The sequence below is a fragment of the Lissotriton helveticus genome, chromosome 5_1 (assembly GCF_964261635.1).
Source record: "Lissotriton helveticus chromosome 5_1, aLisHel1.1, whole genome shotgun sequence".
In the NCBI taxonomy this organism is placed as follows: domain Eukaryota; kingdom Metazoa; phylum Chordata; class Amphibia; order Caudata; family Salamandridae; genus Lissotriton; species Lissotriton helveticus.
This window is the reverse complement of record NC_136065.1, coordinates 709,188,179-709,212,917: the sequence shown is the minus strand read 5'-3', so window position 1 is coordinate 709,212,917 and position 24,739 is coordinate 709,188,179. Positions and strand designations below refer to the sequence as shown.

The window sequence follows — 24,739 nt, the reverse complement described above, 5'->3', positions numbered from 1 at the left end:
TGCATAGAGAGGAGACCAGGGTCAAGAGCTCCCGGGTGCAAGGGGCTTGCAGGAAATTGCAAAATTCTGTTTGTAGGATTGCAAAGACGTGCTCAGACTTCTCCTCTAGAATAACAGAGGCAGAAACCCGGATTTCTCAACTTGAAGATATTCTAGCCACTTAGCAGTCTAAGGTTGAAAGCATGCAATCAACTAGGGATGACACTGTGATCAAACGGATCGATTTGCCAGAAGACTGCCGAATTGCGCTGGCATCTTAGGCAATTGATCCCTGAGTAACAGGCAAAAGGGGGCTCAGATATTTCTCCTGAACCCGGCTAAACTGAAAGTGATCTTCAAGGGTCAAACCCAATTTTTTCAAACAGAGGCTCAGGCTATGAAGTATCTATTATCTCTAAAGACAGGCTAGAGGTTCACTACTAATATTTTTGGATAGGGACTGCTTACAATGGACTGTGGACTTCCGCCAAATGCTATTATACATTTCTGAGCCAATATATATATATATATATATATATATTTTCTTCTTGCCTGCTTCCCTTCGGATCTTTGTTTCTTTTCTCCCCTCATTTTGCTCCCTGGTTGCCTCTTGCTCTGTTAATGGCTATTTACCTTTCTAAACAGATTGTTTTTTCATTGCTTCTGCTAGATTGTTTCTGAGTATTTTACGGGTACAGTGGTTGTTTGAGTCGGGACTACGCAGCTCAACATCACCAGGGACTGTTGGTCCCTTTGCCACTTAAATTGGGAAGGGGCGGTGGGCAGAGGGGAGGATGTTCAGCGGGGGGGAGGCTGGGCACGGTGGTGGGGGGTGGAGGGGGGTGCAGTTCAATCTTGTACAATTTGATTATGGCAATTCACATAAAAGGCTCTTCAAGATTTTTAGTTTTAATTTTATTCTAGGAGTCATTGCAATCAGCACTACCAGCTGGCCTGGTTCGGATAGGTCTGGGTTGGCCAGTTTCATATTCAAGGATGGTGGGTAGACATGATTTAATCCGGATTTGCTCTCTAAATTGTCGTGGGCTAAATGATAGGAGGAAGAGGGGTGTTCTTGCTAAATTGATTAGACACTGGGACACAGAAGTATTATGTTTACAAGAGACACATGTCCCTTGGAATAATCGTGCTTGGTTAAAGGAACTTGGGTTGGATCTGATTGCCTGTACACAGCAAACAACTACTACTAGGGGGTAGCTATAATGGCCAGGCTGGGAGTTAGCACTGTTAAGCAGGTAAAGGTAGACAACTTTGGCAGATGGGCTGTTGCTGATATAACTATCAGAGGATCTGCATATGCCATCTGCTCACTGTACGGTTCTAGCCTGGATGACCCCTCTGTTCTGCACTTCCTAAATACTGAATTCGCCTTATGGTCCTCCCCAAAAATCTTATGTGGAGATCTGAATATACATTTGGATTCAAATTTTGATTTAGACTGCAATACCATACTCTGGGAGGAAAGGTACGACGTTCAAGGGTGTACAGGGGCTCTGCAGTGAACATGCTTTGGTTGACATTTGGCAGAAGTTGTACTCGGCAGATCCCGGCTATACCTTTTATTCTGCCCCCCAGAGTGAATTGGTCTGTCTAGATAATTATTTGGTTTCTGATTCAATCCTCGAAGGGGCCACTTGTGAACTGTATCCCCGAGTCATCTCGGATCATAATCCACTGATTTTACAACTTCCATTTAAAGGGACAAGGCCTCCTGGGTCAACTTGGTCATTTGAGCGGAAATTGCTGCTTGACCAGGAGTACTGTAGCCATATGTCAGAGTGGATAAAATACTTTTTCCTGCGGAATAATGGCTCAGCCCCTGTGGCTGTTGTCTGGGATGCCTTTAAGGCAGCAGCGAGGGGCGAGACTCTTAGCTTGTCGCTGTATCGTCAAAAGGAAATTAAAGAAAGGGTTAAAGTATGAAATAATCAGCTACGAGAGGCAGAGAAATCAACTAATTAGGGCTTTCTCTGATTTGGCAAAAAAAGAGGAATGCCTCAAACAAATAGCTATCTGTAGGAATAATATTTATTACTATTTGCTGAAGAACTCGCGGCCAACTTTGTTCAATACAAAACAGAGATCTAGGAGTATGGTGAAAACACCGGGAGACTATTGGCCAAAAGGTTACAACACAAGGGGGTTTTGAATCGGATAAGCCGTATAAAAGACAGCTCAGGCCGGATACAAGATCAACTGGACAAGGTCCATCAAGTGTTTCAGGAATATTACAAATCCCTTTATTCTTCCGAAGAGGATGATGAGGGGAACTCGAGGGAGGAGTATTTGTCTGACTATGCAACCTCGATGGTTACACCGGAACAGGCGCTGGATCTCTCCTCCCCGATTTCTAGGGAAGAGCTCAAATTAGCTTTAGTGTCACTGGCAGCTGGTAAGGCAGCTGGCCCTGACCTGCTGCCCTTAGAATTCTACCGCACATTTAGACATATTCTATCCGGGGAGCTAGAATCTCCGTTTGCATTGGCCCAGAAGGGTCAGATTCCTGACTCCTGGCGCAAGACCACAATTGTAATTTTTAGAAAGAAGGACAAACCAGAGCTTAGTACTTCGTCCTACCGTCCAATTTTATTAATTTGTGCGGACAGCAAAATTTATGCCAAGATCATTGCACTCAGATTTGGTAAGGTGATCGCCTCCCTGGTCTCGAATTGCCAACATGGCTTTATACCCGGCCGGGACATTACAGATCACATCAGGCGGGCAATCGCTTTATTTGACCGGGCTCAGGTTTCAGATCTCAGGTTTCCAAACAACCCTTGGCTATGATCCTGTTGGATGCCGAAAAGGTGTTCGATAGGGTCTCCTGGGGCTTTTTATGGCAATTACTCAAAACCAAGGGATTCCCCCAGGATTTCATCCAGTCCATACAAGCTCTATATACTTTTCCAGTAGCTTCAGTCCATATTTCCGGTCAAGATTCATGTCTCCTATCCATCAGCAGAGGTACTTGCCAGGGGTGCCCCTGCTCTCCGCTTTTATTCTCAATCTATATTGTTATCTTTCTGAGCAAATTAGATAACACCTTAAGGATTAAGGAAGCCCCGGTCAACGGTGTAGCTCATAAAACATGACGTTGCTATCTTCACTTCAGAAGTATGCTCTGCTGTTCCGGCTGTTTACAATCTAGCCAAGCGATTCGGCGTGGTTTCTGGTTATCGACTTAACGTCGATAAAACACAAATAATACATTCGGATTTCTTTAAACCCGCAGGGTTCCCAATAACATCGGTTGCTACTTATCTGGGAGTGAAGATCACGGCCAAGGTAGAGGAGATCCCTGAAATCAACAGGTCACTGATTGTCAAAGAGGTTAATCAATCACTGGAGAGACTGGACCACCTTCATCTCTCACTCCTTGGTCGTTCCAATGTAATTAAAATGACACTATTTCCAAAAATGTTATACCTATTCTGCCCTATTCCCATCGAATTCCCCACACATTGTATCTCAAGCGCCGAAAGGGTGTGCTCAAGGTTCTTGTGGGGCTACCATAAAGCACGAAGGGCGCTGAAGTGGTTAATACTCCCTAGATTAAGGGGTGGATGGGGCATGCCCTCCCTGCTGCTGTATCATTGGGCCGCACTCCTACAGCATATGGGTCCATTAATATCTGGTGGGAAGACCAGTGCACCAGAATACTCAAGACTCTCAATCTTTGAGTTACTTCTTGGGGAGGCCGCTTGTAATCACTTGGTTAGTAACATGGAACCAAGCTATTACCAGAAAGTCAAATTCAAGGTCATATATTCGGCCTTTTCAGTCTGGAAACAAATCCGCAGACAATTCGGTATCCCATATATCAATGCATACACTCCTTTTTCTTCAAGTGGCCTTCTGCCCATGATTTTTCAGGACTCAATTACCTTTGCTTGGGGAATTTCGGGGATTAAGGTATTGGGGGAACTCTTTGTGGGGTATCGGCATGCTTCTTTCTCTGACCTACAAACCAAGTATGGTCTTCCCACAAGTAATTTTTTTAAATTCTTGCAACTCAGGAGCTATTTGTTACAGCACATGACAGCTAGAGCAGATATTTTGGAAAGTATCCCATTAGTGGGGCTCAGTGAGAGGAGATTAGTATCGGGGTTATATATCAAACTCTCATTTCTGAGTCGCCTGATGATCTAACTGTTCAAAATGACAAATGGGACAGAAAATTCGATCAGGGAGGGACCAACCTGGGGGTTTCCTTGGAGTTGGCCGATCAGATGTTAATTACTGGCAGTCTGTGGTCCCAATTTTACATATTCGCATTTGACCTGTATTATACTTTATCCAAAGTTCTCAAATGGTCTAACCACCAAGGTAATTCTTGCAGCACATGTGGGACCTGGGCTGTGGACACTGTACATATTCTCTTGTCCTAAACTAGCTAAGTATATAGAAGATGTCAAGCGATTTCTTGTCCTGATCACTGGTAAAGCCCTAACACTGACACCAGCTTTAGTGATCTTAGGCTCGGATCAATCACAGAAAGTCCCTCCTCATAGCAAACCTGAGCAAGGCTTTCTGTTTATTTCAATGTCTATTTTTAGGGCATGCATAACTTGACATTGGATTAGCCCGGACACATCCAATACCTTTTGTAACTGAAGGGCTTGGCTATTGGCAACGTATCACATGGAGTCTGCTGTGTACAGAGTTAAAGGCCGTAGATGACAGGAACTGGGCCGCAGAATTTGGGCCCCTGTTATGGATTGGTTCAGATGAATCTACTGACCCTTCTTTTTTTTTTTGTGTTTTTGTGTATGTTCTTTATTCACACCTTTTTCGTTTTTCTCTGGTAGCTCCTTTTTGATTGTTATATCCTTGTATTTTTGTATTATCTTATGTTAACCATCCGTTCCACTTTCTGATTATGTATTGTCATAACTTTTTGGTTTTAAGACAAAATAAAGATTTTAAAAAAAAAACAGCAACAAAAAACACGCATTTGCAATGTGTCATCCACCGCTGCTGCCTTTGACTATGTTCATGTGCTTAGGCTTGTTGGGCATCCAGAAATGCTGATTACAAAGGGCAAGAGAGCCTCCCCTTCACTGACTGGCTGCAATTTGTAATAATTTTCTGGGCACCTACTCTGCTGTACTAAAAGTAACAGAATAAATAGTAATATGTTTTCTTCTGCATTTTGCAGATACATCAGACACCTGGTCCCGACAACCCTATATTTTTACCTTCGGATGCAAAATATGATTGGCTACTGGCAAAAATGTGGGTACGGTCCTCTGAATTCCACATCCACCAGAACGTCAGTCATCTTCTACGAGCCCATCTTCTGGTAGAAGTGTTTGCAGTTGCTATGTACAGAAACTTACCCGCAGTTCACCCGCTCTTTAAGGTTGGTTTCTACTTCAAAAAAAGAGGCTATTATATCATTCAATATTCAAAAGTGATTGATGGACTGTACAGACAATTGACTTGTATGGAACCTTCAAATGTTAGAAGTTCGCTTCACATTGATCAATGTGAAGGTATCGTATATGCATTGATGGAGTTCCTAAGTAAATCCTTCACTATGTGTCCCAGATTTTGTTGATGATGTTACCCCTGCAGTCCTTACATGCACCATTAAACAGGCACTGCGGATGACTGCTGTAGCAGCACATTGACAATTCAGTTTAACAACCACTTTGTTATACAATGTTATTACTCTGAGTTCATTCGTCCTCATTTCAATCTGTCATGATTCAGCTCTGGTGGTTGTACTCTTTTAAATGACGTGGTGTGACTGCTAGACTCTAAGTCCCAGAATGCTTAGGGCTGAGTGAGCTGGCTTTTCTCTCTTTCTCTTGCCTACTTAGGCATTCCCTTTCCTGTTTTCGGGTGCTTGTCACCTGATCGTTAGTGTCTGAGTCCTTCGTGAAGATACTCGTTCCTGGAGCCTGTTTGTGTGAGATCGTTCTCACCCTTGATGCGGTAGCGCATGACGCGCTGGATTGATACCGTGAAGACCGAGGATTGCATCAGTGTTTGCCGCGCTGAGCTGAAACACCCGTATTGGCGTAACCTGGAAGGGTGAGGAAACGCTCTTTACAGTGAAGCGCTGGACGCGCTGAACTTGGAAATACTTGTAGCTAGTGTAGCGCATGCCGCGCTGGATTAGATAGGCCCTTACTCATGAGTAGAACGGGTGAAACAGCAGTGGGGAAATCTACTGAACTGTTGGACACACACATTTGAACGGACACTCATCTGGTGCAGATAAGTACTGGTTTGTCGAGTGTGTGGAGATTGCAATTCCACTTTAGTAATTAGTCTCTGCCTTTAAGAGACTAGTGATTACCTCTGTGAACTTTTCTTTTCTTTTTGAATGTACTTTATTTTTTTCTCTTTTGTGCCTTTTTGATTGACAGAACCTGTGGCAGTGTTTAATGTAAGTTAGTACACACACATAGTTGATATCTATCCCGCAGAAGTTGTATGTGTGAGGTGACGTATTCTTCTTCCTCTGCAGGGTCCTTGGCTAGGAAGAAGTGATTCTAGTACCTTTACATCATATTGGACCTGCTGATTTACACTGCTGCAACTTTATGATGTATTTATCCACTTTTCCCCTTCCCCTGTTGTGATACCCTTTGTTGGAGTTATACAGCTACTCACGGGAGGTATTACATATAGGGGAGGTCGGAATCAGGCATCTGGCATCGCTCCTGCTGTATCCGGTTTATAAGAGGTTAGTCTACTCATGTCTTGGATTATGACACAATCATTAGGTACGGAGTATGTCCACCACAAAAGACAGGCGCTCTCGAAAATTCAAAGAAACCAATGAAAATCTAACAATATGCCCAGCTCAATCAAATGGGCCGCATATTAGGACCCCCACACATCCTCTATCTAATGTAGCTGAAAAAATATATCAGCTCACATGCTTCAGGGCATAAGCCGGGTGCTTCAGAGCATAAGCCGGGTGCTAAATTAGAGCACTATTTTGATTTTATACAATCTCCCCGTTATAGATTGCTATACACGAAGTTCAGGCTAGGAATGCTCCCACTTAATGAATTAGTAGCGGGTTGGAGGAATCATAGCTTGGCTTCTGTGATCTGCCCAGGTTGCCAAGCACCATCAGAATCGCTTCCCCATTTCCTCATCGCATGTCCCGCTTATAGAGCTGCCAGGAGGAAATGGCTGAAACCTATATGTAAAAACTTGGGGTTTACTGACTATAGGGCAGCACTATGCATGTTTAAATCAGATACCTCTTCCCTTAGCATGATCTGTGCGGTAGCAAAATACTTGGGCAGCGCCTGGCTGATACGTTTAAAGCTCAGTAAGAGTTAGCGCCTCTAGGGACCAAATGCTGTTTATAAGCCTACTGTAAATGATATCTGTTTTTATTGTATATAGTGTATAAATTTCTCTTTTTTTTTTTTGAGTTTGAAAAGCTTTATTGAATTGAATAAAACAATGTAAAACATCAGTACAACAGCATAAAAAAGAGCAGCAAGAAACAAAATAGTTATGGAGAATACTGTGCCATCAGAACAAGAAAAGCCCCAAGGGGGACAACACTATACATATGAAAGAATGCTTTTATAACTTTTCAGTTTGTGGGGAGAAGAGAGAGAAAGAGAAGGAAAGAAGAAGGAAAAAAGGGGGGAAGGGAAAGGGAATAGCAGTGAAAAATAAATGATAAACAGAGTAAAGATGTACAAAAGAATAAAAGTATATAAAAATTGTAATAACAGTAATACTAATAAAAACAATAACAAGTGATCATGAGGCACATTTAGATAAATAGTCTGTTAAAGGGGACCAAAGCAAATCACGTTTAATCAACATCGGAATAGAAGAAGCACATGCACGATCTAATCTGTGATGATGGCAGAGTAAATTCCACCAAGCATTATAAACCACATTTTTATTATCTTTCCAGTTAGTTGTTATGATTTGAAAAGCAACAGCAATACAGAGATCAATAAATTTACGAATATCCAGCGGGACATCCCAAACAGGGGCCAAACCACCCAGAAATACAGAAGAAAAGGAACATTAGTGGACAAAATCTTGTTAAGTGTACACCAAATGTGGGACCACATAAGGTGGACCTTAGGGCAAAGAAAGAACATGTGAACCAAATCACCAGAAGTGCATGAACAAGACCAACACTTCTTAGCATCTAACAATTTAAATTTGAATAAGTCACAGGGAGTATAAAATAATCTATTATAAAAAAAAGTAAAGGGTGTGTGTGGTGCTAGCGGACCGGGAGGTGGAATGAAGTTTGGACCAAATAGAGTCCCATGTAGGTGAGGGAAAAGTTTGATTGAGGTCCGATTCCCAGAGAAGTTCGAGGTTAGTTTTAGGCCTATCAGAAAGTGGGGGGGAAAGTAATTTATAAATAGCAGAGGCCTTAAGGGGAGCCTGAAAGTTTGGTGGAGAGGCAAGAAGGGGGGGTGAAGAGGGAGAAGGGATGTGTTGCAAGATAATAGTGGATAGTTTAGGTAGAAGTTCGTGAAAGTGTGCACAGTATTTGTTGGAGATACCAAAGGAGTCACGAAGTGCTGAAAAGGGTAATAAGGAATTGTTAGAAATGAGTTGTCTATAAGTGAGAATTCCTTTATCGATCCATTCCTTCCAAAAAAGCGCCCGATTACGTAGTTTAAGAGATTTATTATACCAGAGTGGGGTATTCAAATGAAGAGTAGATGGGACAGAGAAGGAGCGGAAAAGGGCAAGTGTTAAAGCTTTGGAGTGTTTAAAAATAGGTGAAAGCAGCTTAGGAGGTGGTTGAGTGAGATTGGAGGCAAGAAGAAAGGAGAAGGGGTGAAGTTGAGCCAATTCCAGAGAGCTCCAAGCCGTAGTAGGAGGAGATGAGGTTTCGAGAAGGAAAGGCCAAATTTGCTTGAGAGAAAAAGCAGAGTGAAAGCGTGAGATGTTGGGGAAGTTAACACCACCAAGATGTTTAGGTTGTTGAAGACGGAGAAGAGAGACTCTGGCCTTACGCTTATTCCACAGGAATTTGGAAAAAAGACTATTGATAGACTTAAAAAAGAAATGGGGGAGAGAGATAGGAAGCATGGAAAGACAGAAGTTCACGATAGGTAGGAGCATCATTTTAATAGTAGAAAGACGACCCCACCAGGAAAGAAAAAGAGGGGATCAACGCTCTATAAGAGAAGAGAGCTTTTTAAGTATATCGGAATGATTAAGTCTGATAGTTTCTCTAATGGTGTTAGCATATAAGACACCAAGGCATTTAATAGAGCCAGAATTCCATTGGAAACCGGAGCCCTGAAACATGTGAGGAAGACAAAATTTATTGAGGGGAAGGACTTCTGTTTTATCGATGTTTAATTTATAACCAGAAAGTGAGGAGTAATCATGTAGTAAAGAAAAGAAAGCAGGGAGAGCAGTAGCAGGGTTAGAAATATAAAGCAGAATATCGTCAGCGTAAGCAGTAAACTTAATCTCCACATCTTTATAAAGAAAGCCAGAATAGGAAGGGGATTGACGAATTTTCTCAAGTAAAGGTTCGAGAACCAAAATGAAGAGGAGGGGGGAGAGTGGACAGCCTTGTCTGGTACCTCTATGAAGGGGAAAATAATCAGATTGCATACCATTAATCCATATAGAAGTAGAAGGAGCAGAATAAAGCAAATGAACTAATTTAAGAAAAGTGGGACTGAAACCGTGCCAACGCAGGGCACCAAACATAAAATCCCAATGGACACGGTCAAATGCCTTCTCGGCATCTAGAGTAATGGCCGCCAAAAGAACATCCATTTTAGCAGAGAGATGAATGATATTAAGAGGGTCCTAGAATTGTCTGTAATGGCTCTACCCTTAACAAATCCGGATTGATGAATGTTGACCAAATCAGGGATGATGGAATTAATCCGTAGAGCCAGAAGTTTCGCATATAATTTACAATCAGTATTAATGAGAGAGATGGGTCGATAGTTCTTACACAGGGAAGGGTCCTTATCTTTTTTGGGGAGAAGAACAAGCTTAGCTTGAGTGAAAGAGCCTTTGGATTCACCAGAGGAGAGAAAGTGATTAATTAGCTGGAGCAAGTGAGGAACCAGGACAGATTTAAATTGTAGAAAGAAACGCACAGTAAAGCCGTCAGGGCCAGGTGTCTTATCTTTGGGGAGAAGAGAGAGGGCAGCAAGGATTTCTTTTTCTGAAATTGGGGCATCAAGAGAAGAGAAATCCACCAAAGGAGTAGGAGGTTTAGGGACAGAATTAAAGAAAGAATCTAATTGCTCTACTGAAGGGGAAGACTCAGGGGTATAAAGAGAAGAATAAAATTGAACAAAGCAATCCAGAATTTTGGCATCAGAAGTTTGGGGCGAGCCTTGTGAATCTGTAATCGAGACAATTTTAGATTCCTGTTTTTTAATTTTAAGGTAATTTGCCAGAGCCCTACCCGCTTTATTACGACCACCATACATCTTTGCATTACATTGAAGAAGCTGATTGGAGGCCGATTCCCAAGAATGTTTATTAAATTGCAGTTTAGCAGTAATGAGAGAGGATAAAGAATCCGGAGAATTAGAAGTGTAATAAAGATGCTCAAGTTCTTTGATGCGTTTTAGATAGGAAGAAGCCTGGGAAAGCGCTTTCTTTTTTTTACGTGACACAAAATCAATAATAGAACCCCGAGCAGTGGCCTTAAAAGCATCCCAGAGAAAATGAAAGTCAGAGGAAGAGTGAGAGTTAGTAGTGAAAAAGTCATCCATGAAGTGAGTGAAATGTTCAATAAACGTGGGATCAAGTAAAAGGGAGTTATTAAAGCGCCATCTGCGGGCCTGAGGCAAGGGAGAGGGGTAATCCATATCTAAAATAACCGGGGCATGATCTGAGATGAGGATAGAACGTATTTCTGAGTTGGTCATAAATTGGAAGGCATGGTGGGAGAGAAAAATATAATCAATACGGGAGAGGGAATTATGCACAGGAGAAAAAAAGGAAAATTCCAGAGAGTCAGGGTGGGACAACCGCCATGAATCTATAAGGCCACTGGAGGAGATGGATCTATGGAAGGACTTTTGCATTTTATTGGGAATGTAACGAGCTTGTGATTTGCGGTCCAAAAAGGGGTCCATCAATTGATTACAATCCCCCCCAACAATCAAATCGTCATTAGCATTAGAAGAGAGAAGGGAGGAGAAATCATTCCAAAAGGAGGAATCAATGCCATTCGGACCATAGACATTACAAAGAGAGAGATGAACATTATTAACTTTACAATCAAGGAGCAACCATCTACCATTAGTATCAACAGTTTCATTTAGAATTTGAACAGACAATGCTTTATGAAATAGAATAACAACACCATTCTTGTGATTAGTAGCAGGAGAGCAGAAAACATCCCCAACCCATTGTTTACGTAACAACGATAACTCCTGTGTAGAAAGATGTGTTTCTTGTAAAAAGGCAATTTGACATTTTAAACGAGCAAGATGAGATAAAACACGTTGTTTCTTGATAGGGTTGCGAAGACCCTTAACATTCCAGGAACCTAGTCGAAAACCTTTCATAGGAGGAGATTAAGGGAAAAGGAAAAAGAGAGAGTAATACAGATAAGAAGAGGGAATATATAGAGAGATTGGCAAGGAGAGATGAAGACAAGCCAAATATAATAAAGAGAGGAACGATGGAAATAGAAAAGAAACCCAAGTAGAGAGAGCGGAAGAAAAAAGGAGCAATGCCAACATGAGAAGGTGCAATGAGACGGAGTGAAGAGATAGAAACGGAGGAGAAAAAGAAGAAGTGATTAATAACGCAGTGCCAAAAGGAAGGTGGAAAGAAGTAACTCACAACTAACATGATGAAATAGAAAAAAGAGCAGAATAGACACCAAACAGAAAAGGAGAGAGATATCAAAGAAAGACGATACAAAACCAGCAGAAGGAGGTACAGAGGGGGAATGAGAGAAAATGAGAAAAAGGGATTAGAGGGACTAGTACCATTGCAACGGAGAAGAGGAAAGAAGAGTAATAGGGAAAGGGCGAGTGAAGTAAAAAATGTTGAGAGAAACCAAAAAGGAGAGGGAAGGAAAGGAAAGGGAAGTAAGTAAGAAGGAAGAAGGGAGCCAAAAGCTACCCTAAAGAAGACAGCAAGAAGAAAGATGGCGAGGAGAACCAAAAAGGCTCCAGCCATACAGAACACGTAACAAAAAGGACAATGAAGTGAGAGCGGGAGCAGCAAGAAAAGACGACCGCACAAGAAGAAAAACATAAAGGTCGAGAACACAGTCCGAGGAACCAGAAGAAGAGAAGACTAGGAATAGAAAAGAAATACAAAGAGAACCAAGGACCGAGCATGACATAAGAACAAATGAAGGAGACTTACCGAACAAGTATGCAGGGAATCAGCGCACTGGGATGACGGAAACGAACGATGACACAATACAATGGAGAGGATGGCAAACGGAACAACAGGAAACGGACCTAAGGAACGATAAAAACCAAAGAGTGAGGGAATACGAAAGGAAACAACAAGTCAACACATGGTAGACAATAAAATAAACACAGAGGCAGAGACATTGTAAGTTAAGAGCCGCTTTGCTCCATGGAGTCGTCTCTGTGGGAATGGATGAACCTGCGGAGCTCAGCCGGATCCTCGAAGCTGTAAGACCGGTCCTTGTATGTAACCTTGAAAAAGCAAGGATGAATTAGACCATATCTAGCGTTCATGGAATGAAGCGTAGGCCGCAGGTCTAGAAATTCTTTTCGACGCGTTGCAGTCGGTTTGGAGACATCCTGAGAAAAAAATAGTTTGTGACCTGACCATAACAGTTGCTTGTGTTGTTTGGCTGAGTGGAGAATAGTCATGAGGTCAGAATAGAGAAGAAAATAGGCAATAATGCCTCTAGGTTTTGAACATGAGGAGGAGTTTTTAGGACCCAGACGGTGTGCTGGTTGAATATTGACATCCACATGTTTAGGCATACCAACAATTGGTAAGACTTGAGTCTTCAAAAAAAGGATGATGTCAGACCCTTCAGAATTCTCCGGAACACCATAAATACGTAGGTTGTTGCGTCTATTTCGATTTTCCAAATCTTCAGACGTTTTCTTGAGGACCTGAACCTCCTTAGTGAGAGTGACCAGTTTGGCGGCAATATCTTGGGCGTCACTGATTTTTTGCTCAACATCAGTAACCCTTTTGTCAAGATTAGACCACTTGTCATCCAGCCTTTGCAGAGTAGCAGTGGTGTCTGCAATAAAAGGGCGAATTAAGCGAAGTTCTTCCATAAGGTCCTCAAGAGTGACAGGAGGCGGAGACTTGGAAGGAGATGGTGGGTCCTTTTTGAGGCGTTTGCCCACAGGTGTAGGGTCCTTACATGAGGTGGAAGCAGCATTGGAAGCTTTTGTAGTATGTCCTTGCTCCATATTGGCAAAGCCAAAAAAAAAGAGAAAGATTAAAGGCGTAAGGTAAAGTATGAGCAGCGTACCGTGGGATGAGGGCTGCAAATTACCAAAAGGAGCAACGAAATGCTGAAAGAATGCACCAACTGGAGCCTGCAGAGCACAAAAAGAAAGTTGAAATGGGCCCAAAAGAGGCAAAACCGCAACCGAACAATGACAAGGCAAATGTTGAGGTAAATAGTAGAGGCCAAGGTCCGACGACAAAGGGAAAGCCAAGAAAAGTCACCAAATGCCACAAAAGAGTTTAAATGCCCTTAAAAACCTTTGGAATAGTAACAAAACAAGGCCATTCTGCGATAGTCCTGAAGTGGGAACATTCTGGGTGGTTGAGAAGCAAAAATATTAAAAAACTATAAAAAAGAAAAACCAAAATGGCTGCCATTTCCGAGGTAATGGCTTTTTCGCAAAAAAAAATGCCCAAAACAGTCAGAAAGGGTGCAGAAACATACCCAGGTGTTGGGGGGCAGTTCCGACGCTGGAAACGGCCGTTTCCGCCGAGAAACGCCTTCTGAAAACGGAGCCTTCACAGCAGAAGCGCCGCCGAAATCGCGGAGCTCAGGGGGGAGCGGCCATCTTGATCGCCGCGTCGCGCGCCCTCCTAAATTTCTCATTTTAAAACAGACTTTTTAAACAAATCTTTTAAATTGTTAACTGTTGTATGAATTGTTGAACTTTCTATTCTTAAAAATATCTTGTTCATGCTTTTATGATATTTTATATCGAATAAAGTACATACAACAAATATCAGCTCATATCCTTTGGCCTGGCTGCCAACCAGCAAGGGAGGGGCATACATAATGATTCAAATGAGAAAGAATGCTGTCAGAATAAAGGAATTATTCTAAGTGACTAAAACATTACCTCTTTGCCCACTTCCTCGATTCATCCCTTACATATAAGTTGTACCCAGGCTAACAGAAGCAGATCAACCTTAAAGCAAGACTCAGAAAACTGGTATGCTTCACAAATGTAATAAAATACAAAAGAGGCTTTTGCATATTACCTAATAGTACAAGTTACCAGGGCCGGGCTGGGAATTGAAAGCAGCCCTGGCACATTTTGCCAGACTAGCCCCCGTCCGGCGAGTAGCGAGCGCAGCGAGCGAGCCAGACAGCTCCTAGGGAGGTTCTCCCCCCAATTTTGGAAAAAGACAGACCAAAATGATGAAATTTGCAGCACATTTTCCATTACATATTCAATTGTATCAACTTTCAAAGCACAGTAAATAGTAGATGATTACCTTAAAGAGCACCAGGTTACCCACCCAGTCATATGTACCCATAGACATTCTTTCAAAGAGCACCAAAAATAGACACAAGTAGTGAATCAGAGAGAACAAAGTAAAAGTGAGACCAGCCGCCACATGGTGTGTAGTGAGCAAGCGCAGTGAGCAACCACTACTAGGGGGTTCGGGGCGTTGTCCCCCCAAGAAAATGTTTGAGACAGAAAGGCCAAAACAAAGCATTTTTCAACAAATTTTTCATTACTTATTAGATTGTATTAACTTTTAAAGCTTCTCTCCAGTGCAGTTTAAAAAATAGCATTGTCATGTTTCACGAATAGACTGCACAATATTGAGTGATCATAACCCTTCAAGAGAGTGTTTGCCAGGACAGACTCAGAGAAACTCTATAATAGTTAAAATCGCAACAGAAAGAGAAACTGCTTCATTGAAGGAGTCAGACTGAGGCATGGTGTGAAACACACAACTGAAGAAAAGACCACTCCCTAGGACATGCTCAGAGATAGCACAGTACAGAGTGAAATGACAACCTACAGATTACTCCCTGGGTAGGTGTTAAAGAGTGCAATTGCATACATTGCTGCCATTCGGGCCACTCTTGTCTTTTCAACAAAAAGTGCTATGCGTTTTAGGCTTCTTTTTTTTAAGACTTTTTCAACGTCATAACTTTACAGCATAAAAACTACATTCTGATATTCATTTTTGTATTTTCAATATATTGCAAGGGCCTCTCCACAGAAGTATATGATTAACCACACCGGGGTTCCTAAAATTGATGATCACACTGTCCCCCCAAATATCTTTGTGTTTAGCCCCCAGCCAGCTGACTCTTCTAGCAAATAACATTTCCCCGTCACCTGGTTTCAGGGGTCTATTTCTATTCAACCAGTAGATGATTTTATTCGAAAGTCTCACCTCGCTCCCCTGACAAAGGAGGGACGCCTGTCAAAACCACCACATACGGGGATGCTTCAGGTGGTAGCTGGGGGCAAGGCGGAGTGTTATGGGCTCCAATACTGGGGTGGTTTATACGATGGTTTTGGTGCTCCAAACACTGGTCTGGCCGCTGCTTACTGGGGGCTTGTGAGGTGAGGGGTGGGTCTTGAAGACTTCGACTAGCTGTATCTGGGGAGACCCTGGGTGCACTGGTGTCGGGGGTACATACATGCTGGGCGAATAACCCTACCCCCGGTGCTGGTTTGTCCGATCTAGGGCCTTCAATTGAGCTAGGGCCTTGAGTGGTCTGCTTGGAGATGCCTGAAGCCGCTAACCCCATATTAGACCCCGTTGGAGTGGATTGGTGTTCTCCTCCTCCTGTTTTGTTATTCAACAATGAAACTACTCTATCAATTCTACTCAACAGGGTTTTAAAGTTAGAATTGATGAGATGTTCCATTTGGACTTGGACATCTAATATTAAATGAGAAGCCCAAACCGGGGGGCGCTAGAGTGGAAAAGTTGGGGCCTGGGACAGCGTCTATGGACTCAGTGATAGGAATAGAACTCTTGGAAAGCTTTTTAGGCTGTTTCAACTTCTTAGTTCTAGGACGAGGCTTAGGTGCCTTTCTGACAGCCTGAGGAACTATAGGCGATGCAGGATTAGTAGGAAAGCTAACATCAGGCATGGTCTGCGCGCAAGGGAGCTCCACAAAGGAGGACACTAGCAACGAGGCTGGTGGGTTCACAGAATCTAGGGATATATCCCCAGTTGGCAAAGGGGGGGGCATGGCAGGAGTTAAAGAGAGGCGTCTTTCGGTATTCTCAATAGCCGACGCAACCACCCCTATTGTTTTCTGTAGCATTTTGTCGATCGGTGTTAGACTCGGTACTGGGGTTAGTGAGGCTACCTTTTGCCTTGTTAGGAGCGAGAAAGTGTGGGATTAGCTTTGCCCATAATACTTAATTTAGGCTCAGTTCACGATACAGAATAGATTAGAATGCAGGGAAATAAAATAATTACTACAATAGTAATGTGATAATATCGGCCCAAGGTACAATTTCAATAGTCCGCATTAAAAAGAAGTCCCAAAGGGGCCAAGCTTTGACTGAATAAAATAAAAGTGACTACCACGACAGAACCAGTCTCTAGGAGTCCAGCCAAGAAGGGTGGCACAGCCCGGCCTCCTTCGGCCCCTGACGGCCTAAGACGGCCCGCCCTTTGCCCGGGCTTAGCCCGGCGCCTGCCCGCGTGCGTCCCGCATTGCGTGGGAGCAAGAGCGCTTTAATTGGATGTTGCGTCGCAGCAGTGATGCCGATGTCCTGCGCCGCTGGGAGACTGCTGGGTAATGTAGTCCGCCCCCTCTGCGCGGTCACAGCGCGCTGCAAGCCGTTCCCCTCACGGCGTAGATTCAAGGCGCCAAGCCGTTCCCCTCACAGCAGGGTTCCAGGCCATTGCCCTCGTGGAGGAAACAAAAGGAAAATGTTCTACAACCCAGAACTCAGAGTGACACCTAGGCCAGCTGACTGGCCTCCTGGTATCTGAAGTCTCATGGACACAAAAGACTTCTTATCAACAGGCTCCAGCACCTGGACTCTGCCCTCTGTGAGTCTTCCCTGCCAGGTGGGACCACCCCAGTCCTGGGTCCTTGGAAGTGGGCCTAAGGTGCTCTGCCCTCTGTGAATCTCTTCAGAACGACACCAAAGACTTGCAAAGCAACGCAGTGCAGACCGCGCAGCAGGATTTAAGCTACTGTACTCAGAGGGTCAAATGGGTTGCTAAAGCCGACCCGCGTTTTACCGCAGCCGGCCTAAACTTGTGACTTTGTCCTGGCGTGACTAGATAACCACAGTTGGCGCTTTGCTCTATTAGGCGCTATTCTCACCCAAATCTTTAAGATTGTATAGCTCAGGATCTACTTATTGGATTTTTGTCGTTTTAGTGTTGTTTTATTTATTAAACTAAGTTCTATTTTTCTAACCTGGTGTGGATTACGTTTGTGTGTTGTTGTTACTGTTTTACTGTATTTATCGTTGCACAAATAATATACCATTTGCCTCTTAAGTTAAGCCTGACTGCTGTGTGCAAAGCTACCAGAGGGTGAGCACAGGCGAATTTATGGTGTGTATCTGACTTACCCTGACTAGGATTGGGATTCCTACTTGACAGGGTGCATACCTCTGCAGGCCATAAACCCAATTTCTAACACTCCAATTTAAAAGGGCTAAGCTCATAAGACAGTAACTCGGTTATGAATCATAATTACTTCCATCTATTTAAATGTAGGCTGGCGTTAACTCCAGACTTAGGGCCAGATGTATGAAAAATGGATTCAGTAAATTGTTCGCAAATTGGGCACCAACATTTACCGAATCCATTTGTTTTGCTAAACAACCTATGTATTAAAGCTTCAGTTCGCATAACCCTGATTCATAGTGGGTTGCAATTCGACCTACCTCGTGAATATTGTTGAAGTAGATTGCAAATTGCCACCTGCTATGTATGAGTCACAGCCTTCATAGGGATGGTGGCCTGCCAAGGTCAGCAGACCACTGAGACTGGGTTTTAAAACAATGAAAAGTTTGAAAAATATTTAAGTGTGCACAGTGGGACCACTGCCTACTCTGAAGAGATCTCCAGTGACCCTTCCTGTTTGCGAATGACAAATCTCTTCCTTTGAGGAGGTGCTAAGAAATAAATGTTTTGTGATCGCAGAACAATAATACATCCCATGTCAAATCAGTATTTGAAAGAGACGTCCTAAACACGCAATTCCCCAATAAATATTCTGTATTTGGTCACAAACACTAGTTGCGATGTGGGTTTCATAAAAACAGAAATACCTTTTTGCTGTCTTGTACCAAAAAGGCCAGATTCTGCAAGTTAGACCTTTACGTAAGGGAAAAATGCTTCATACATCTGGCCCCAAGACCTTTATGATACTGAACCATTGTGATGTTTTCATAGTAGAGGAAATTATGTTGTTACAGATGCTGATTTCGCATAGATGATATATCTACAGACCAATAACTTTTCTACCATCAAAAGTTGCCTATATTGCCCAATAAGCAGTATTGTATTATCCCAAAAACTAGTTAAGGAGGCATGTTAATTAGTGATTTATTCTGGTTCAGTCTGCTGGGAGGTTAATATCCCTTAGGACTAATAGCTAGATTCATCATTGTTAAATCGGCTCGCAAAGGGCCAGATTCTGAGAATCTGGCCCTTTGCGAGTGCAATTTTTGCATTTGGGATTCATCATCCCAAATGCAAAAATCGCTAATTGCGAAATCGCATATTTGCGAGGAATTGCATTTAAGGAATCTCTATTTGAGATTCCTTAAATGCAATTCATTAACCATTTTCTATTTGCGAATTCGCTATTTCTGGCCGCTATTTATCACGAAGTCAGACTTCGTGGTAAATAGCGAAAACTTAGAAAAATGCACTTTAGTGCATTTTTCTAAGTGGTATGTTACACACACACATGTCCTTTGGACATGTGTGTGCGCAACATCTGGCTACATTTACATTTACCCTTAAAATTGCATCCTTATTTGTGATTAGCAAATTGCTATTCGCAAATAAGGAATGAATGGGGAGTCATTCCTTATTTGCGATTAGCAATGTGCTAATCGCAAATAAGGAAGCTGTAGAAATCTACATGAATCCCGTTTTGCAAGTCCTTAATAGCGATTCCTTAATAATCGCTATTAAGGACTTGCAAAACTGGACAATGATGAATCTAGGGGTTTGTGCCCAATCTGTATGAAGTACGCTCACGTTCATGGATATTGGAGGTGGTTAATAGAAACTAGCTCCACGTGTTTACTTCTTCTTTAATTTGACAAAAAAATCTCAGATTTTGTCTTAAACCTAGGCAAGGCTACTATGAGGTGATCGTTAAATCACATTTTTAACATGTTCTAATGCTATTTTATTATGTCAAAAAAACCTGGGCAACTGTAACTGTTGATAAATAAAATGTAATAGGGTTAAAAGACGAGTCCTGCAAATGGTAGAATAGCCACCCTTCTATCTGTGAAATATTCCTGGAAGTAAGTAGTCTTCTATTACCCTAGTAATACCCTAGTTAGGATCTCTCTATAAAAGTATTAGGTCATCAATACTCCTTCTCATTTAATGTCTACTTTCCTGTGGGACCACAGCATAGTTCAATACGGATGATCATTTTTTCCTTTTATTGCATTAGTAGTTGAGAAGGAGGGCGCTCATTGGGTTCTAATTGTGAGAGGTTTTAAGAGTGTTTAATTTATGCCTAGAAGAATTGTTTGATTCACAATCAGTTTAAGAATTAGTCCTTGGGCTGTGCTAAGCTGAAAAAAGCCCTAAGGCATAAAACAATCTAGGTATCAGAACTTCCTCAGAAGAAGGTCAAAGTTTGTACAAGTTAAATTAGGTGCCTCCTATCCCTTCTGGGGAGTCAGCCCTTGGTGATGTGGGGCATTCAGCAAAATGCCAATGAATATCTGAGATATATGGGACTTTCAGGGACCCCTTCTCACATTTGGGTACGCCTCATGTGTGCTGAGAGGCAGAAAAGCACTTTTCAGTTATTGTAAAGGAACTGCTGGTGGGGGATTTAGAAGTTTCACTCATGTCTTTGGGATAAAAAGTTTCTGGTACTGTTGAATCATAATTAATTGATCTTAAATCTTAGTGGGAAAAAGGGAAAAAACACATACCCATGACTGCCAAGCTTTCTACTAAGTTTCTGCATTACAACTTCGATATTTCTCATGTACAAGTTGGGAAAATGTAATGACAGACTACTTGTCTATATTCAACACAGACAATACAGACGTTGGGAGTGGTGAGGATATTGAGGCTTGTCTCATGGTGGCTGTCAATTTAGAGTCCATGTGTGCCATTTCTGAATAAGAGTGGTACCTGAGTGTGTGAGAGGATGTAGTTTTGAAACAGGTGGTTATGTTTCGCAGGAACACTTGATCCAAAGCGAGAAATGTGGTTGGTGAATATTAGCCAAATGTTAACATTTCAATAGAGTTATCAGCGAAGAACGGGTTTCTGCTACAAGGGGAAAACTATGTGCCTCCAAGAAGCTTGAGAGCAAAACTTATTGTCAGTTCTCATGAGAGACATTTAGGTCATACATTTACTAAACAAAATAATTTGCAAAGTGTTGGGCTGGAAGTTTGATGATATGGTGAAAGGATGTGTGATGTGCAATAGTTCTATTGAGTTACCCTCTAGACCTTGGGAGAGGGTTGAAAGTTCCCTAATGGGTTCTTTTAACTTACTTCCTTTCCAGTCACTTTGTGACTGGTAATGGTGAACTATTGCAAAAAGTGGCCTGATGTGTGGTTTGTAACCGAGTCTTGCTCAAGAGTGGTGATTTAGTTTCTGAAGGATTTGTTCCTGTATGAAGTTTTCCTAGATTGTGCTATGTATTTTAATGGAGTTAAATATGTAAGTGAGTAACTGTGGAGTTTTCTGCAGTCTGGAGAGGTCATCTCAAAAGTTCATTAAATCATCCCCAGATAATGGTCTTGTTGACCGGATGAACAGGTTATTGGGTGAGTGCATCCAGTAGGTAGTTGAAATAAATGTGTTGGGTCCAGTACTTTAAGATCAATGTTGTGGTTTTATTGAGCCATACCCCACTCAACAAACAAGGTGTCCCATTTTTGAATTGCCGAGGCAGAGGAAACCTGTGCAAAGCTGTGTCCTTGCTGGATGGCTTCTGGGTCAAGCAAGCTGCCTCAGTTGAAGTTCTGGATAGATTTGTTAGGGTCAAAGTAAGGGAGGTACAAGGCAAACAATAAAAAATGTTTGATCAAAAGAGAGGAATGCCGAGGGTATCTTTCTTGTGGGGAATGTTGTGCGTGTTAAGAAGCCATCATAAATCAGGAAGGGAGAGAACTAAGTTGATGACACTTTTTTTTTATAAGGAGTATAGAATGCTGTCAGGGTAATAATCATAATTGGTAGAATGCTGAGGGGTGGTAAAGGTGAGTCAGGTGATGTGGCGGCAAAATGGAAGGGATGTGTCTAGGTCCGACTTTAATGTTGGTATGGAAGATGTTGAGGCTCCTCCTGTTTGCAGGAGTTGCTTTAAAAGGTGACAGGCAATTAGATTTGGTTAACGGGATTTTACCTTGCACCTTAGTCTGTAGTGTCTTTGTTTAAATAGAGTTCTTTTCTTTTGTTTTGGCAAGAAAATGCCATGTAGTAGGTAATCTTGTTTTCAGCAATATTTCTTTAAATATTGTTGTTATTTATTGGCCACGTGTAGCTTATAGTAGAGGCCAAAGGAATGTTATGTTCTGTTTAACTTATAAAGTTCTATTGTCAGTTGGACCTCACCTGAAGCCTGTGTGTCTACTGGTGGCTTGATACTCTTGTGGTAAAAAAACGACTGTTTCATTAGCGGGCATCTTTGTGTGGTGAAGTTATGATAAATAAACTTCAAACACAATTTCTACATCAACTGGATAGTTGCCCTCCTGAAATTATTAGTTTGTTAGCCACTGAGACAGGAGTCTTTGCATAGAAGACCTTACAATAATTCAGCTAATCTAAAAGATGATTGAGGCTTTGCAGAGGAGATCAGTGGAGATCTTTCAGAGCAAGGGCGATGTGCTCAGATTTCTTCAGCTCCTTGATTAGCCATGCTGCATTATGAAGGACCTCTTTCAGGGAAACAAGTGTAGTCTCTTGAATGCAGTTTGGCTTGGCATTGCCAACATCTAGTTGGGGAGGACTAGAACTTGAACGGTTGCTCTGAAGTCTTCTCCCAGGAGGAAAGGTTTCACTTTTTACAGGACTGAGTGCTGGTACAAGGCTGTTTTAATCTTCTTAATAATGTGTTCTTTTAGTGAGAGGTTCGAGACAAGGGTGAATTCGAGGGATTTGGCCTCTTCTATTTAGAGTAAAATCTTTATTCAGTTTAAAATAAATAAACATTCTAAAATCATTAAGATCACAATGTTACAAATTAAGATCAGTATAATAATATAACACAATAAATCCGCCTCGGAGTGCTGCTCAAAGTAACACAGAAGTGCAAACAGCCTTTAGGACCAAAACATCAGTTTAAAATTATTGAATGTCTTACTTTGATTGGTTTAAAAAGCCCGCCTCATGAAAACGAATTCTAGGATCAGTCAACATCTGCATATGCAACAAGGCGGGCCTGGACTATACCAAAACATAAGATCTCACCGAAGGTATAGTCAGAGCTCTAGATCCTCTATCTTCAGATTTAAATGTCATAAATGCCAATCTGACCCAAATAATATCAACCTTAGTTAAAGAATCTGTGTTGCTGAACAAGTCCGAGAGTCAAGGTTTGTGAAACCACTCCTTGACATATTTGAGCCATGGGATTCTGTTAGCATAATCGAGGTTTAGACAATCTTTGGCAGTGACCATATTGAGCTCAATGTCCTTTTCAATCCAGATAGTTCAACACATAGATAGGACTGAACTGAATTAGGTCGGAAACATGGCCAACCGCCAATTCTTCGTGGACATTAAAAGAAGACACACTGCAAAGTAATGAAAGAAAATGCTTAAAAAACTTATTTTCATAAGTTTAAAGGGGTAGAAAATGTGAGTACCCCCATATTTCAGCACCATTGCTGTGCATATTACCTTTAATGTAATGAGCTCTACTTTTTTTTGTGTTCAATAAGTTTATTAAATTTTAAAAAGTATTAGAAATAGATAAATACAATACATAGTGATACAATCAAAAACCATAGGTACAGTACTTATGATTGAATCAATTACAAATAATTACCGCAAACAATATAAAGGTAAAATATAAGAAACCCATCAGGGAAATATCAGTGAACCAAAACATCCGTAAACGGTATCACTATTATGAATGGAAGAAGAAAAAAGAAAGAAAAAGGAAAAGAAGACAGAAGAAAGAAAGTAGAAAAGGAGTCAGCAAGAAGAAGGAAAAAGAGAAAGGGAAGGAAAGGATCCACTGCAGTACTACAAACACACACTACACAACAACAAACAGCAATCAAGTAGATGACACAATAGGATACTGGTCAACCAAGCCCTTTGAGGCCAAATCCATATAAGCGTCCAGAGCTTTCCAAACATTACTAGAAATAGTAGGGGTAAGATGAGCCACATCAACTGAAATGTGTGCGCTTCGTAAAAAAGAAGAAACCCATGCCCACCATGTATGATATGATACGGAAGAAAAAGACTTCCATTCCATAAGAATTACCTTAACAGCAACTGTCAATAAAAGATCAAGCAATTGCAAATCTAAGGTATCCAAAGGCAAAGGCACTTGGGAAGCTAAAGGGCCCAATAGGACCATGGGGAAGGAAAGCTGAAAATCAGTATTAAAAATTAATATAAGATGTTTATTTATGAGATCCCAGAAGGGTTGTAAAAGAGAACAGGTAAAAAACATATGCAGATAATCGCCAGTAGCCAGACCACAGCTCCAACAGAGATAATCATTCTTCAAGTTTAGCGAATGCAAACGCACAGGAGTCCAATGGATAAGGTTGAGAGAATTTTTTTTAGATTGGGTTAAAGAAGGGGCGATCTTATCATGGAGAGAAAGTTTCCCAATCAACTGCCAGGTTTCCGGCGAAATATGGTCAGTAAGATCCTTATCAAAATGATGTAACCATTTTTGCTGGGTAACAGTATGTAAGGCAGATGAAGTAGAAGACAGAAATTTATAAATTTTTGAAGCCACATGACCAGATCGAAGCCACAAGGAAAATAACATAATAGTAGGAGAATTGGGCTCCAGGCGTACTTTAGCAAGAGCTACTTTAAGTTTTAGAAAAGTATAGAAGTCCAAATTGGAGAGCGAGAACTGTCGAGCTAAAGAGGAAAAGGGCAACGGATCATTATTGGAGTCATACAAATGACGAACTAAAGTCACTCCTTTAGAAGTCCAGTAAGGGGTCAATGCAGGATCAATAACAAATTTTAATTTAGGATTACGCCATAAAGAAAACCACCTCGATTTATGAATCGGGGTAGCCACTTTCTTGTCCACAGACTTACCCGCTGCAATAGTATCTAAGATAATTGAGCGGGAAAAAGGAATAGATAAAGTGGAGGTGGTTAAAAAGGAAGAAAGTGGTAAGGGAAAAGAGAGATGTTGCTCAATAAACACCCAAG

At 41.8% G+C, this 24,739-nt stretch overlaps 1 protein-coding gene across 1 annotated transcript in view; it reads left to right on the top strand.

Moving 5' to 3' along the window:
• Nucleotides 1-24,739, top strand: part of LOC144754856 (polyunsaturated fatty acid 5-lipoxygenase-like) — an 880,896-nt gene that overhangs the window by 466,091 nt on the left and 390,066 nt on the right. Inside the window, exon 8 of the mRNA XM_078643117.1 lies at nucleotides 5,159-5,362. Coding sequence (XP_078499243.1) covers nucleotides 5,159-5,362 — 204 coding nt within the window. The remainder of the gene's footprint in view (nucleotides 1-5,158; nucleotides 5,363-24,739) is intronic.